Genomic DNA, 15,787 nt, shown 5'->3' with positions numbered 1-15,787 from the left:
TAATGGTGTATGGTGAATGGTGTAATGGTGTATGGTGTCAGTGGAAAGTTTACACCATCCAAGGACTGTATACAAAACACAATATTGAAAACTAAAGATTGAGCACCAAAAACCCCACAGGTGCTCCGAAAAGGTATGCAGATCATGCTCCAACAGTGACAAGTATAATTCGGGAGAATTACTCTACATGATTGTATGAATAGAAAAATGTAGTCTGACTTTTATCGGTAGCATTACATTGCTATCAAATATAAAGATGGTCGCTTTCTATGCACAACGTCTTCTACAAATCTGTTTCTATGGTTATATGTGTATTTCTCATCAACTACAAAAATAACTGTTTGCCATACAAATGATGAGAACAACTTTATTTCTCTATTGCGTTAGAACATTGATTTGTTGTTCAATTTCTACCTCAACAGTCATTTCTGAAAATAAATAAAATAATTCACAAATCCAATGATAAAATACGCTACTATTTAAAATTTTACTTTAAAAAATTGAAGTTTTACAGAAATACCCCTTTTTACTGGACCAGTAGAAAAAGAAGCTGTGGCGACTATCATTCAATGGAACCTCCTCTTTACCCGAAATATATTCATATTCGAAAGACATAAAATTAAGTGTTTTATTAGATAATACTTATAAAGTCTGCACACTCATACTTTAGTCTGGACAAAACCCTTATAAACTTTGAGCACAACTTCAAACTGTTTAAAGCATATTTACCCAATATTTCATTTTTAACTGAGTTCACATCCTCATCTGAAAAAGTTTTAGCCAAAATATCCTTAAGCTCATGTGTATACAGCTTTTGTGGTTTGTTATAGTGGTCTAACCGTTTTAAAAGGTCACATATTATAATACGCAACTCATTAAAACGTGTTTCTTCAAGTTTAAATGTCCTAGAGTGTTGTAGTTCATTCCTTGTAAGTCTTATGCGCTCAATATCATCTCCAGTAACTATGCCTGTAATTTGATCAACTTGCCATTTCCCTCCCCATCCATTAGTTGGGATATGTTTATTAAGTTTCCTGTGCTCACTGTATAAGTATGTTATATCAGAATCGCTCCTTGGACGTAGATTTGGTTTATCTGGTTTTAAAAGGTCATATAAAACATCAGCAAGAATATTCAAAGCAATCATCCCCATTTTTGCAAAATTAATTTCCTCATTTGTAAACTGAAAAGAAGATAAAAGTAAGGTATTGTAATGTAAAATATGAAGAAGATAATATATAATAAGGCTTACATAAGTTTTGGTTGAATCAATTATCAGTTAATTTGGTCAAGTACTCGTAGAAATTTTTCCAAGATAAAAAAAACAAATTAAAAGTAAAATCAATGATGATGGTACCTTGCATCTAAAAGTAATTGTGTATAACTCTTGCTCAACTGGATTTTTTTCGCACAACCAAAATGCAGGAATGCTGTTTAAAACTTTATGAGGAACATCTTGTTTAGAAAGATTTCAACAATATTTTTTCCTTTAACCATAAGCAGATGAAAAAACGTGTGTTGTGTGAAATCTTTTTTTTTTTTTTTTTATCAATGTAAATGAAACAAAGTTAACTAAATATATTTGTATTTAAATAAATATCTACCATACTGTTTCAACTGGATCACAAATGTATTATAATTATTTACCAAACATTGGAAGAATCTGGTCTTTAACATGATAAAAAGTTTGTTTCAAATAACTAATGCATAGCAGTATGATGACTATGAAAGGAGTAAGGTCGTTACAGACCTCATTTGACTATGAACATTGGGTCCATTGTTTTATGATCAACATATTTCATGTTCATGATGTTGATTAAAAAACATGTACGAAAGAGATATAGAACTATTCTTGTCAACTTTTTCTTATCAAGCGTTGACATCCTCTAATTTGCCATAGAGATTTCTGTTGAATGTGACCAAATTGTTTTGATTTCTATCAAATTGAGGTACCGGTATATGAAACAAAGATAGCAGGATTCGACAAACTATATATTCGAGTCAAATATGTTTATTGTAATAACAAATAAACATTATGTTCATAAAACTTTTTTGTTGACCAATGCGCTCTACGTTTACGTTCCTAAAAACCAATGCAATGAAAATATGCCCTTTAACATACACCTTATCGCTATTTGTCTGCCATTACTGGACATCACAAAAGTTCCCGTAAAATTTTGACATCATAATACAAACTATCTGACGCCACAATGAAAAAGTAATTGTTGTATGACGTCAATAGTTCAAGCAGGGAAGGTTATCGGGTCAACCAGGACAGATTTCCAAATAGCGATAAGGTGTATTGAATTTTGTACTATTTGTGACACCAAGAAATAATCTAAATGACCTATTTCATATCGTTATTGTTTTAGCTATGATTCATTGTGATATTGGTTAATACATCCTTATTTGAAATTTGAGCCACAAATAGGAGCCATATAGAACAGTCTCTTTTGAAACATACTGATTGCATTTAAGGAATTTTTTTTATTCTAAAATGTGTAACAAACAATATATAAATAACACATAGCTGAGGGAGTGATAGAGCAGATTTTTACCCAGAGAAAACATTGTCAAACGATGCGAGCTCAGCTATATGTTATTTAATTTATTATACTGAATGTTCTATCATTTTTGTCTTTTAATTGAAAGCACTTAATTTTGACGTCATGTACATAACGTTACAGTTATTAGAAAAACAACAAAAGTGAACCAAGATATTTTTTTATTATTTTGACAGTCTATGAAAAGTTTTGAGGCCATAACGTAGAACTGCATCATATTTAATTTTTAGGTATTGATGTACATAATTATTGTTGTAGCTAATATTTTTTTAGAAAAACAATTGTAAATAAAAGTCATTCCTATATTTTTAAATTAAAACATCATTATAATTTGATTGCTTGCTTGCTTGGTTGATAAAATGTTCATGATCATTCATTGATTGTTTGTGTGACGTCAAGTGACGAATATTTAACGAACATGCTTGATGACCTTCTGCTGTTGTCTGTTCTATGGTCGGGTTGTTGTCTCTTTGACACATTCCCCATTTCCATTCTCAATTTTATTTACTCAGAGAAACAGGTTAAATCTCCCCCTTCTAAAAAAAGAGAAACAAAATAGATACTACTTCCACGATTAAATACAGTGGGACGACTCTCCTGGGACATGTGAAAAAGAAAATACGATGGAATTTTAAGATTCAAATAGACACGTAAAACAACAAAAACAAAAACTTTAAGTCCAAGGTCAAAATTTGATTGCAAGAAAACCAAATTCATACACAACAAATTAATAAAACATGAATTTCGAGGACCACTATATATATAGCTAGAGAAAGGGAAATTCATAAAGGACGATTCAAGGATATTTTTGAGGAAGGTGTCAATCCTTGAAAGTTCCAATTGGAATTTATTAAATTCAAGGATACTTTAAAGTAGAAGGGTGATAAATCCTTAAATATTCCAAGAAGTACCATGATTTAGGTACAAATAAACATGTTGCACTGACATGAAAACCTTCCATTTAATGAGAGCCAGCCCCTACCTTTTTTGTATGTTCCTTGGAACCAAACCCCATGTATTTTTTTTCTAAAATTATAAATTGGTTCTTTATTTGGAGGATTTTTTTTATCATTCTGTGGGTAATGTATAAAAGTAAAGTATTTGTTACTGGACATCATAGAAACAATCAATCCATCAATCAATATACAATATGCGCTTCTGTACGTTATGAAAATGTCGATCAATAAATTACTAATATTCATTCATATAAGCAAACGAACCAAGCCAAATCGATTAATGAATGCAATTTCCGTCAAATATGACATGAAGTAAAATGTCAGTCAATCAACTAAGCTATCTACCAACAATCCACACCAACCAATCTAAATGAAAAAGTAACTGATGTTATGCAAATATTTTTTTTCAACCAACCAATCAACCAACTTAGTGATAGAAGAGGTGGAAAGACTTCACTCGAACGTTTTACTTAATCTACTGGAGGTTATGTTCAAAAACTATTGTTATGCGGAGTAAATCAATAAATAAATTAACACGTTTGAGACGATCCCTTATTTAGATATCTCTGGTGTAGACTCTTGACTCTCAGTTGTCCATTGTAAAAAAATTTCTAACATTTCTATTACTATTCGAAGCTGTTTGTGTATGTTTATCGACTCGATGAAAATTACATCTAATGCTGAACACATAATTCTCACCTCACATATCAATATAGTTCAGTTAAGCTGTCTGTGTATGATTATCAACCCGACGAAAGATTTAGTCCAATTCCGCACACACACTACTCACTTCACGTAAATACTAGCCGTTTGTGTATGTTTATCCATCCAACTGATGAAAGTTTACATACTACTCGTTAAACATTACGTATATCATGTATATTAATACATAATTTTGATCAGTAAAGCTGTTTGTTTTTGTTTCCTTTATGTTTATTAAAATAAAAGTATAACAAAAATACCAAACTCCAGGGTAAATTAAAAAAAGGGGAATTCCATATAACTTGACGATTCAAACGTTATACTCTCTCAACCAACTGAACGAACGTAAGACTGAACATCTCCCAATTTATGCATTTTCATTTTTGGGAACTGAATATGGCATGAAAATACATAGTAGTGTTACACACCCCTGCCAAACTGGCTGTTCCTGTTGCCCCTTCATTGGCATTTGAAAATACTCTCTCACCAGCTTGGACCCGGACACGTACCTTCAAATATAAAAGCATGTCATTCATTATCAATAGAACATATTGGTAACCATCATGAAAATGTGTCAATGAGGGTGGCACCTATCATTTTCTTTCATTCCATTTTGATAAACATAGGTTGAATAATCAACCAATTCAAGCATGCAATTATGTCTAAATTCTTTGGCTGTATACAAGTATAAGTAAAATGGGTAAATTGAAAAAAGCTACATTTTTCTTCAGAGATGTGCTACCTTTATGATGAAAAGTCCTCTGCTTAAGTTTCAAACAAGCCCGTCATTGAAAATTTAAACCCCAGACTCCTTATAGATTTTAACTGAAAAGGTAAATCAATTTATAAGTAAAGATAATGATTGGAGTTTGGTTCATTTTGGCCGCACATTTTTCTTTAAAAAGAGGAAAATCTTTTTTACATTCAGAACGAGGGAAAAAGACGCAAAACCATAGCAATAGCTTACATTGTCAGATTAGCTAAAATGCTCAGTTTGGATTATCTTGAATCCACTGTCTGAATAGTTTGCACATTGTCAGATTAGCTAAAATGCTCAGTTTGGATTATCTTGAATTCACTGTCTGAATAGTTTGCACATTGTCAGATTAGCTTAAATGCTCAGTTTGGATTATCTTGAATTCACTGTCTGAATAGTTTGCACATTGTCAGATTAGCTAAAATGCTCAGTTTGGATTATCTTGAATCCACTGTCTGAATAGTTTGCACATTGTCAGATTAGCAAAAATGCTCAGTTTGGATTATCTTGAATTCACTGTCTGAATAGTTTGCACATTGTCAGATTAGCTTAAATGCTCAGTTTGGATTATCTTGAATTCACTGTCTGAATAGTTTGCACATTGTCAGATTAGCTTAAATGCTCAGTTTGGATTATCTTGAATTCACTGTCTGAATAGTTTGCACATTGTCAGATTAGCTAAAATGCTCAGTTTGGATTATCTTGAATCCACTGTCTGAATAGTTTGCACATTGTCAGATTAGCTTAAATGCTCAGTTTGAATTATCTTGAATTCACTGTCTGAATAGTTTGCACTTTGTCAGATTAGCTTAAATGCTCAGTTTGGATTATCTTGAATTCACTGTCTGAATAGTTTGCACATTGTCAGATTAGCTAAAATGCTCAGTTTGGATTATCTTGAATCCACTGTCTGAATAGTTTGCATTTCAACAGCAAGAAATATTTCATATTATTTCTTGTCAATCTAAACATGCTAAATAAAAGTTGCTCGATTTGACGAATGTATAATTTTGTCAGAAATTAGGTCTGAAGTAATACAAGTAATAATTAATCTAACTTACATCATCATGTATATATAACATAATACTTACTGCTAGTTATACAAATATCAACATAATACTTACTGCTAGTTATACAAATATCAACATAATACTTACTGCTAGTTATACAAATATCAACATAAGGATAGCTTCCATGCTATAAAATAGTAGCTTTTTACCTTGGTGGATTGAACCGTAGTTTGGATTTGACTTGAGCTTTCTGTGTAAGGATTAGATATTGGAACGTTTGCAGAACTCTGTAACAACTACAATAATTTAGAAAATAAAATGTACCACTATCAGATGATCCCCCTTACCTTATATATAATTAAAACAGCACTCTACTTAAATGTATGAATCATTATGGAAACATATTACAACTTACATGTTATTACAATGATTGCATAGATAGAGCATCTTGTATTTCTACAAGCAGATTATAGTTAAGTTTTCACAGTTAGTTTCTGAAATATTCAGTTTATCTCTTGCCAGTTCTTTGTTTGGTCTTTAGACCATCCGAACTAAGAAAAGGAGGTTGAGGACATCACTGCTGCCTGATTCTGAAGTAAAATACATGTCTTGCTTCTGTTTTCTGGAGGAAACAACATGGACAAGTTGAACTGTGAGCTTTTTCTTACTATTTTCATATCAATAGATAAGTATTTGGTAAATACAGAGACAGAGTTGATGAGTATCATATTTGAAAAGGTATCACGCGGTATAGCAAATTTCATGGAACTCTAATTGACACTTTTTAGAAAGAGAGAAAAACATGTGTCATATACATAATATATGGTTGAAATGTGTAAAAATATATGTTTATATCAAACTGGATCACGATAAACAATTAATGTGAAAGTGAAACATTGTTTAAATCAACAAATAGCTATTAAGATGTAAATTTCTCTTAACGTTAGTGCCTGAGAAAAGCTAGGAAAACTTTTATTGGATGGATTAATGGAAGGACTAAAAGAGGTTAACCAATGCACCATCTTATTACAAATTTTCCTTGTAAAACTCACCAAACATTGATAAATCTTTTACTTACATCAACTGTTCTATATTGTAGATCTGACCATTCACCTGTGAACTCATGTGCAATTTTACATGTCTCACAATAATATTTTGTATCCTGATCTTCACGACAGTCAAACGATCCTGTTACAGACTCTGGTCTTGTTTGGCCACATTCCCACTTTTTCTCAAATTTCACATTAGACATCTTAAATCTTGTGCTTATTATCTTGACAATTTCCTCTGTCACAAAGTCGTCAATGTATTTGTACATACCTCCTTGACGTCCTTTCTCAAATTGCCAAACCTGAATTTGAATCCAATTCGGACATTTCATTATATGCAATTTTGCTAATTTTGTCGTTTTCTGTAACTCAAAGACAGCTGAACCTCTGAAGAGAGCAATTTGTCTTTTTTGTTCCTTCGTGACAACTTCTGCAACTTTATATTTCCTGCACAGTGACGCAATTAAATGATTCATTAAATGAGGTGGAAGAAACCTAAACTTATAACATAACCAGGTTGACTTATTACATGTGTTTTCTGTAACATTAAACATTTCGTATACATCACACTCGGGTTCTGATTTAATCATACAAGGTACATAATAGAGAGGTTTGTCATCACCAGCGTCTCTTTGAGTTTCTGATATGTTAGGACGTATAATGATATCAAATTTCTCCATTACGTTCAGGATGTGATCCTTGTGTTTGGCAAAAATGTTTTCACTTTTTCTAAATATGTCGTCTAAAACTTCACTATGTAATTTGCCTCTGCTATACAATTCATCCCATTTTGTTCTATTTCTAGTACTAAAAGCTCTAAATTTCTTAGCTGTGACTATACATTTAAAAGCATCAGACAACCACTGTGTGTCTAAAATAATATAAGAAGACAGATCTTTGAAATAAACTAAAGCTCTGATCTCATGGTGAAATTCCAGGAACAATCTGAGTTCCTCATCATTTAGTGGATTAGGTGTATTAGTAGAGATGTGCTTAATTTCATGAAAGGAAATAATTGGTAACTCCTTCTTTTTCTCTTGAAGTCGTTTTTCCAGCTGAATAAATTTTAAAGGGTAAACTTTGTTCCACGTTTTTATTTTTCTGGCTAAGTTGAGGATGTCTTCTCGGATTTGCTGGAATACACTGGGGTCATCTTCTGTATTGGAAATGAAGTATTCTTGCCTTATATGTTTTAGTTCATCTTCTGACATATTCTTCGTAAACTTAAAAATGTTTTCTCGGCATGCATCGTCAATCTACAAAAAAAATATGCTTGTTTGTTTGTTTGGTCTTTACAAATATATGAATGCTTTGAACATATTTGAAAACATGAAGTTAATACTAAAGCTATATAAACATATATGATAATCATATAACTATATTATATTAAATAAATTATCGTAAGAACACAACTTTTTTAAAATGTGATAAAGGATTTGCTATTCCTGATAACACTTTAATAGTTAACAGTTTAACAGTTCAAATAGCTGTGTTAACTGTCAAATTAAGTGAAAAGTTAAATCACAAAAATACTGAACTCTGAGGAAAATTCAAAATGGAAAGTCCCTAATCAAATGGCAAAATCAAAAGCACAAACACATCAAACGAATGGACAACAACTGTCATATTCCTGACTTGGTACAGGCATTTTCTTATGTAGAAAATGGTGGATTGAACCCGGTTTTAAAGCGCTAAACCTCTCACTTGTATGACAGTCGCATCAAATTTCATTATATTGACAACGATGCGTGAATAAAACAGACATAATAGGTAAAAATGTCAAAATAGGGGTACAGCAGTCAACACCGTGATACAATCTTAATCACAACAAAAACAAACAAATATTTAACAAAGAAGCACAAAAAAATCATATATCACATTTAACAACCTCGTTCATTGCTTACTTATTTTTGTATATTATTTATGTATGCTAAACCAACCCATAAAGGATTGAGGGATTTTAAGCACTGGGACCGAATCGTAATTTTAACATTAACTCTGGTTTAGAATCGCGTGTTTCACGTCAGAATGTAAACGTCACACAGGTGGAGATATAAATTAATTTTGTCGTTCAAAGTATGCAAAAATTATAATAGAACAATAACACAATGGCGGGATGTTTAAAGTACAGAGACACGTCATATGTATCAAAGAAACATAAAAAGTCACACGGACAAAGCACACAAGTAAAAATGAAAAATAATACAAACAACACAATGATGGGATGCATAAGTACAGAGCCACGTCACATATATATATCACCAAAAACAGACCAAACAGTAAAAGTAATATTAATAAAGACAAAAAAAAGAACACTTTAACACGTTATTAAGATGATAAACAGCGTCAGTACGCAGAATTTATACTTCAAGACCATCATGTATTATTTGTGAAGTTGATTTGGAATATTTATCAACAATGACCCATTAAGTGCATGGCTTCACTTGACAGCTTTTGTGTCGGTTTACTCCTGGTTTGCCCACTTTTAATTACACCAATTATTTATTAGTAAAGAAAACAAAAAAGACAAAAGGTTTAATGAGCATACAATTATATAGTCTGTTCCAACTTAGGTATATAGTTTATCAGTGTTTTCTTTATATATTCAGGTATTTTTTATTTTGTAATTCCATTTTCATAAATGTATAAATAAATTATAAATAAATCATATATTTTTTTCTCTCAATAATTTAACATACATGTAAAACAATGGCACTAGCCTGTTTTAAAAGTAATATAAAGTATATTAAAAAAAAATTAAACAAATTTCGTGCGCAGGGTTTTGGGGCCGCTGAAGGCCTGAAGAAGCTGTAGAAAAATGTATGCAAATCATGCATTTCCCAGAATCTTTCTTGATCAAAATTGCAAGTTCTGTTTTAATTATTTTTTGACAATATTTTGGTCTCAAGGCAAAATATATAGTTTCAGTGTAAGACTTTTAGTTTTTAGGGACACCAAAAGACCAATATGTAGGATAAAGCAAAAACATGTAGTTCACATATAGTTTTATGGATGTGGCTGCTATTTTTTTTTAGATAAAAAATGCTTAAAAAAAATAAAAGTCAAGTTAAATTTTTTTTTACTAAATTACAAATGGAAAGCAACACTCAGAGAATAAAGTAAATGTTCCTGAGACAATATACCTAAGTTAAATGAAACCCATTTTCAGACATTTAATTCAAGTAAATTAATATTTATACATTATATTATTTAAAGATTTGGGAAGATTTTCCCTAAATAAAAATGGAAAAAAACAAAATTTGGAAGAATCTGGTGCCATCTCATACTTTAGAATAGCATTTATAAAATAGCTTAAAAGACCTGCCGAGTTATTTATTTTCAATACATTTTAAGTCGGTTTATTTATTTTCAAACTACTACAGGACAAACCATTATTTTTTTCTTATTATCAAATAAATTGACAGGTATGCATTAGATATGGTCAAAATGTTGATCTGATTAGATTACACTATCAGTAAAGCATGATGGTCCTGTACAAAAATGAAAGAACAGTAGAAGTGTGCTTGCAACCCATAAACATTTGTAGATTTTCAATACCTCTTCTACATCAGAGGTCACAGCATCTTTCCAAGTACCAACAATAACTACTGGTGGATCAAGATCATCTGATGTCTTGCTGTCAGCAGAATTACTTTTGTCCTCTTCCAGTCTACTGTAGCAATGGATTGAGTCCATCCATAACTGGAATAAATCTACAAAGAAATAGAATACTGATTTCAATCACCATTTATTTAAGTCTCATAAAGATGTGCAAGTTATTTGTAGTTGAACAGAATAATGAAAAACACATTACAAGCTGTCTTTACTTTCACCAGCATTGCAATGTTATTAGAACATGTAATAATTGTACTGTTACTATTTTAAGGGAGACAGATTCATGATACCATCTTATACATTTTATTTTATGTATATGGCATTACTTAAGCAATTTTAGGAATATATTAATGTGACATTTTAGGTATGAAAATAAATCACCCTTGTTAAAGCTCTACACATTCTCTATAACAGACTAGAGGCTCTAAAGAGCCTGTGTCGCTCACCTTGGTCTATGTGCATATTAAACAATGGACACAGATGGATTCATGACAAAATTGTGTTTTGGTGATGGTGATGTGTTTGTAGATCTTACTTTACTGAACATTCTTGCTCCTTACTATTATCTCTATCTATAATGAACTTGGCCCAGTAGTTACAGTGGAAAATATTTTGTAAAAATTTACAAAAATTTACAAAATTTATGAAAATTGTAAAAAATTGACTATAAAGGGCAATAACTCCTTAAGGGGTCAATTGACAATTTTGGTCATGTTGACTTATTTGTAGATCTAACTTTGCTGTACATTATTGCTGTTTACAGTTTATCTCTATCTATAAGAATATTCAAGATAATAACCAAAAGCTGCAAACTTTTCTTAAAATTACCAATTCAGGGGCAGCAACCCAACAACATGTTGCCTGATTGGTCTGAAAATTTCAGGGCAGATAGATCTTGACCTAATGAACAATTTTATACCATCAGATTTGCTCTAAATGCTTTGGTTTCAGAGATATGAGCCAAAAACTGCATTTTACCCTATGTATTATTTTTTTGCCATGTCGGCCATCTTGGTTTGCGGGCAGGGTCATCGGACACATTTTTTAAACTAGATACCCTAATGATGATTGTGGACAATTTTGGTTAAATTTGTCTTAGTAGTTTCAGAGGAGAAGATTTTTGTAAAAAATTACAAAAATTTACGAAAAATGGTTAAAAATTGACTATAAAGGGCAATAACTCCTTAAGGGGTCAACTGACCATTTTGGTCAAGTTAACTTATTTGTAGATCATACTTTGCTGAACATTATTGGTGTTTACAGTTTATCTCTATCTATAATAATATTCAAGATAATAACCAAAAACGGCAAAATTTCCTTAAAATTACCAATTCAGGGGCAGCAACCCAACAACGGGTTGTCCGATTCATCTGAAAATTTCAGGGCAGATAGATCTTGACCTGATAAACAATTTTACCCTATGTCAGATTTGCTCTAAATGCTTTGGTTTCAGAGATATAAGCCAAAATCTACATTTTACCCCTATGTTCTATTTTTAGCCATGGCGGCCATCTTGGTTGGTTGGCGGGGTCATCGGACACATTTTTCAAACTAGATACCCCAATGATGATTGTGGCCAAGTTTGGTCAAAATTGGCCCAGTAGTTTCAGAGGAGAAGATTTTTGTAAAAGTTTACGGACGACGGACGACGGACGCAAAGTGATGAGAAAAGCTCACTTGACCTTTCAGGTCAGGTGAGCTAAAAACAAATGAGCGGATGTGTTATGATAGATATTGAGACAACAATTCACCACAAACCAATAGACAAGTAAATAATCAGCTAAAGGTCACAGTTCAACCCTTTCAAATTCTATCAAATAACAGCAATAGAGGAAAGATATGAAATTCACATACAAATAATGTTTTTAATATAATCTAGCTAGTTTGTTTGGCTTTAATTGGCGAAATTTTTACAATTTATAATGAACACTGTCAATCAATAATCTGTTAATAATTGATCAATTGAAAACAGTTTTGACCTATAATAAGCATGAACAAAAAACTCCTGTCTGTCAGACCTCCCAATGAGTCAATGCATAATACAAACCTGATCTCTCATTAACAGTAAAAAAACATGATAAACGCTAATTAAGAAACTGCTTGGATAGGGGAAATATTTAATATGTAAACAACTACTAGTAACTAATATGTAAATTATTCACCTTTTAATAAAGATACAGACCAAGTATTTTACTGTTTTATTAAAATCATAGTGAAAGAAATTATTTAAGAAAAAAATGGTGTCATTTTGGTGGGGTTTGTGTTGCTTAGTCTTTAGTTTTCTATGATGTGTCTTGTGTACTATTATTTGTCTGTTTGTTTCTTTCTTTTTTAGCCATGGCATTGTCAGTTTATTTTCGATCTATGAGTTTGACTGTCCCTCTGGTATCTTTCGCCCCTCTTTTAAGAGGTAAAATGTAAAAAGTAAGTACATTGTTCCATCATGGAAGAAACAGTTCTGAGTACAGTCCCAATTTGTCTGAAGATATCTAAATTCTTTTAGAAATTGTCTAATACAAGAAAAATATGACTGAATCTTTTTGAATCCCGATATGAAAATAACAATACCAATTTTGTGTGTCCTAAGTGCTCTTCTGGATTAGCATGATAAATAACCTTCATCAGGAATGCTTATATCCAAACATTTGAAACCCTTTAAGTTAGTTATAAATCATGTGATTACGTGATATCTCTTTTGGAATGGAGACTGACAATTCTGAATTTATGCTGCATTTTTCTGAATCTTGAAAACATTTTGATTCAGAAAAATTCAGAACTTCTGAAAATGTCTTAAATTTTATGAATGTGTCAGAACTATGTTCCAGAATATATGTTAGACAGATTAATAAAATTGAGAATGGAAATGGGGAATGTGTCAAAGAGGCAACAACCCGACCATAGAACAGACAACAGCAGAAGGTCACCAACAGGTCTTCAATGCAGAGAGAAATTCCCGCACCCGGAGGCGTCCTCCAGCTGGCCCCTAAACAAATATATATACTAGTTCAGTGATAATGAACGCCATACTAAACTCCAAATTGTACACAAGAAACTAAAATTAAAAATAATACAAGACTGACAAAGGCTAGAGGCTCCTGACTTGGGACAGATTTTCTGAAACAAGTCTGATGTATCTGAACAATCTAGAAAGCTGCGCAAATGAAGCAATTTGATGAAAAGAATATTTAGAAAGCATTTGATTCGCGCTATAAGCACAAGGATTTACATATTTGTATACATCGCAATTGCAATGATTACAAAAAGTTTAAGTTATATTAAGATTTCAAAGACTGTAAAACAATTTAATTAAAAAAAATCAACTTCATTGGATTTCTGCACTCTGAACTATTTAATCTATAAAGAAATCATGATTTCGATGAGTAATCATGAGAAAAAAATCTATAGATATCTAACGTTGAGAAAACTCTTAAAGCAATATGTACAGTACTTGCAAACTTAGGCGTTACTGTTTGATGGGAACTTGACTGATCGATGAATGATAAATGATGTATGTTTGACTGATCAATGAATGATCGGTGATCAATGACCCATAGAATCCGTCAGATACGTCAAATAATCGGCGACTGATCGATGACCGCAGATTGATTGCTAAAATAGTAACGCCTAAGGTTGCAAGTACTGTATGGCATTGGTGTGTACAATTGAGATAATTCTATCATTTTATAACTTAATCAATAACAAACGAAATATAGAACATTGAAAATTGCCTGTTAATTCAAAGTCACTGGTCTTGACCTAGGGGACAGAGCCTCGAAATATGATTCTACACATGTTTTAACGACTTTATACATATATCTGAGACAACTTTTAAAATGTTGAGAAAAAAAAAAATATCAATTCCAATAAAAGGCTATTTGAACATTTGGAAATCGTTAAGCATCACTTAAAGAATAGAAGTGTTAAAAATAGCTGAAATCAATATATTTTCAAAAGCCTGCCGACTGCATAACACATTTGTGTACAAGATTTGGATTTTCCAGGTTGTCTACCTTATGAAAGGTTGAAAACAACTGACGGGTGATATATAAATATGACATATGTGAGACTGATAAATCTGTCTTTTAAACAAAAGCTGTAATTAGCTCAACATTTTGCCATCGAGCATTACTGAAGAGACATTCATTGTTGAAATGCACATCTGGTGCAGTAAAATTGGAACAGTTAATGCAATTAATTGGCCCAAGAACACAGTTATTTCGTAGTGCATTTCTTTTAGACAATAAATTCAAATTAAAAAAATCGCACCTGCTCTATCTCAAAAAGATTTTTACAGTGTAGTGTACTACTATTGGGACAAATAATATCAAAATTATAGAAAAGTCTACCAGCTCTAACTCAAAATATTGACATTTCTTTGTTAAGGGGGTCTAAAATTCAGTTAGACAGCTTCAGACATACTAGTTTTTGACCTTTTTGAACTGGACCATAACGCTACTTAACATAAAGATTCAGCACCCAAATTTTTTTAATATGTAATTTCATCCCTTTACTTAATATTTCATGCATAAAATATGAAGAAATAAATTTGGAAAGTGTATGAACAAAATTTGCAAGTTATACACTGTCCACACTAGGGACTATATTTGTAGACAACGAAAATCTAAGGACGATAACTGTGTCCTCGGACCTAATAGAATAGAAAGACTTGACCAATTCTAATAAAACGTTGCATGACCTAAGCTTATGGAATTATAAGATAGTTGGCCAAGTTTCATGGCCATAGGATATATATCATAGGAACTATGGCTATTTTAATATTGAAATTTGGATGTTTAATTTTGACATTTAAATCAAATAATTTCAACTATCAAGATTTGGGCTTTAAAAATTTAAATATTGCAAAAATTTGTTTTTTAAATGCTCTTAGATATAAAATATTAGGTATTAAAAGCAACTGAACACTCATTTGATTTTTCAGATTTATTACAATTATTCAAAAGTCAAATTTATATGAGCCTGTGCCTGAAAATTGAGATTTTCGAATTAAGGGGAGCCTTACATAAACATGCATTTTTTCCAACCAATTTGAAGTTTTTGAAGTTTTTTAACCATAAATTATTCTTCCATATATACTAAATATACTTTAAATGGAAAGAAAAGTTACAAAAAGCAT

General features: G+C 31.6%; 1 protein-coding gene across 2 annotated transcripts in view; it reads right to left on the bottom strand.

The window, feature by feature from the left end:
• Positions 1 to 13: 13 nt before the first annotated feature.
• Positions 14 to 15,787, bottom strand: part of LOC127731864 (uncharacterized) — a 74,371-nt gene continuing 58,597 nt past the window's right edge. For both annotated transcript variants that reach the window (XM_052240729.1, XM_052240730.1), the window contains 6 exons: positions 10,597 to 10,751; positions 7,068 to 8,294; positions 6,199 to 6,285; positions 4,651 to 4,731; positions 730 to 1,183; positions 14 to 428 (listed from right to left, as the gene is read on the bottom strand). In XM_052240729.1, coding sequence (XP_052096689.1) covers positions 376 to 428; positions 730 to 1,183; positions 4,651 to 4,731; positions 6,199 to 6,285; positions 7,068 to 8,294; positions 10,597 to 10,751 — 2,057 coding nt within the window. In that variant the 3' untranslated portion in view covers positions 14 to 375. The remainder of the gene's footprint in view (positions 429 to 729; positions 1,184 to 4,650; positions 4,732 to 6,198; positions 6,286 to 7,067; positions 8,295 to 10,596; positions 10,752 to 15,787) is intronic.

Source organism: Mytilus californianus, unplaced genomic scaffold (assembly GCF_021869535.1).
Source record: "Mytilus californianus isolate M0D057914Y unplaced genomic scaffold, xbMytCali1.0.p SCAF_21, whole genome shotgun sequence".
Lineage (NCBI taxonomy): Eukaryota > Metazoa > Mollusca > Bivalvia > Mytilida > Mytilidae > Mytilus > Mytilus californianus.
Note: the sequence above shows the minus strand (reverse complement) of the source record. Positions and strands in the feature narration are given on the sequence as shown.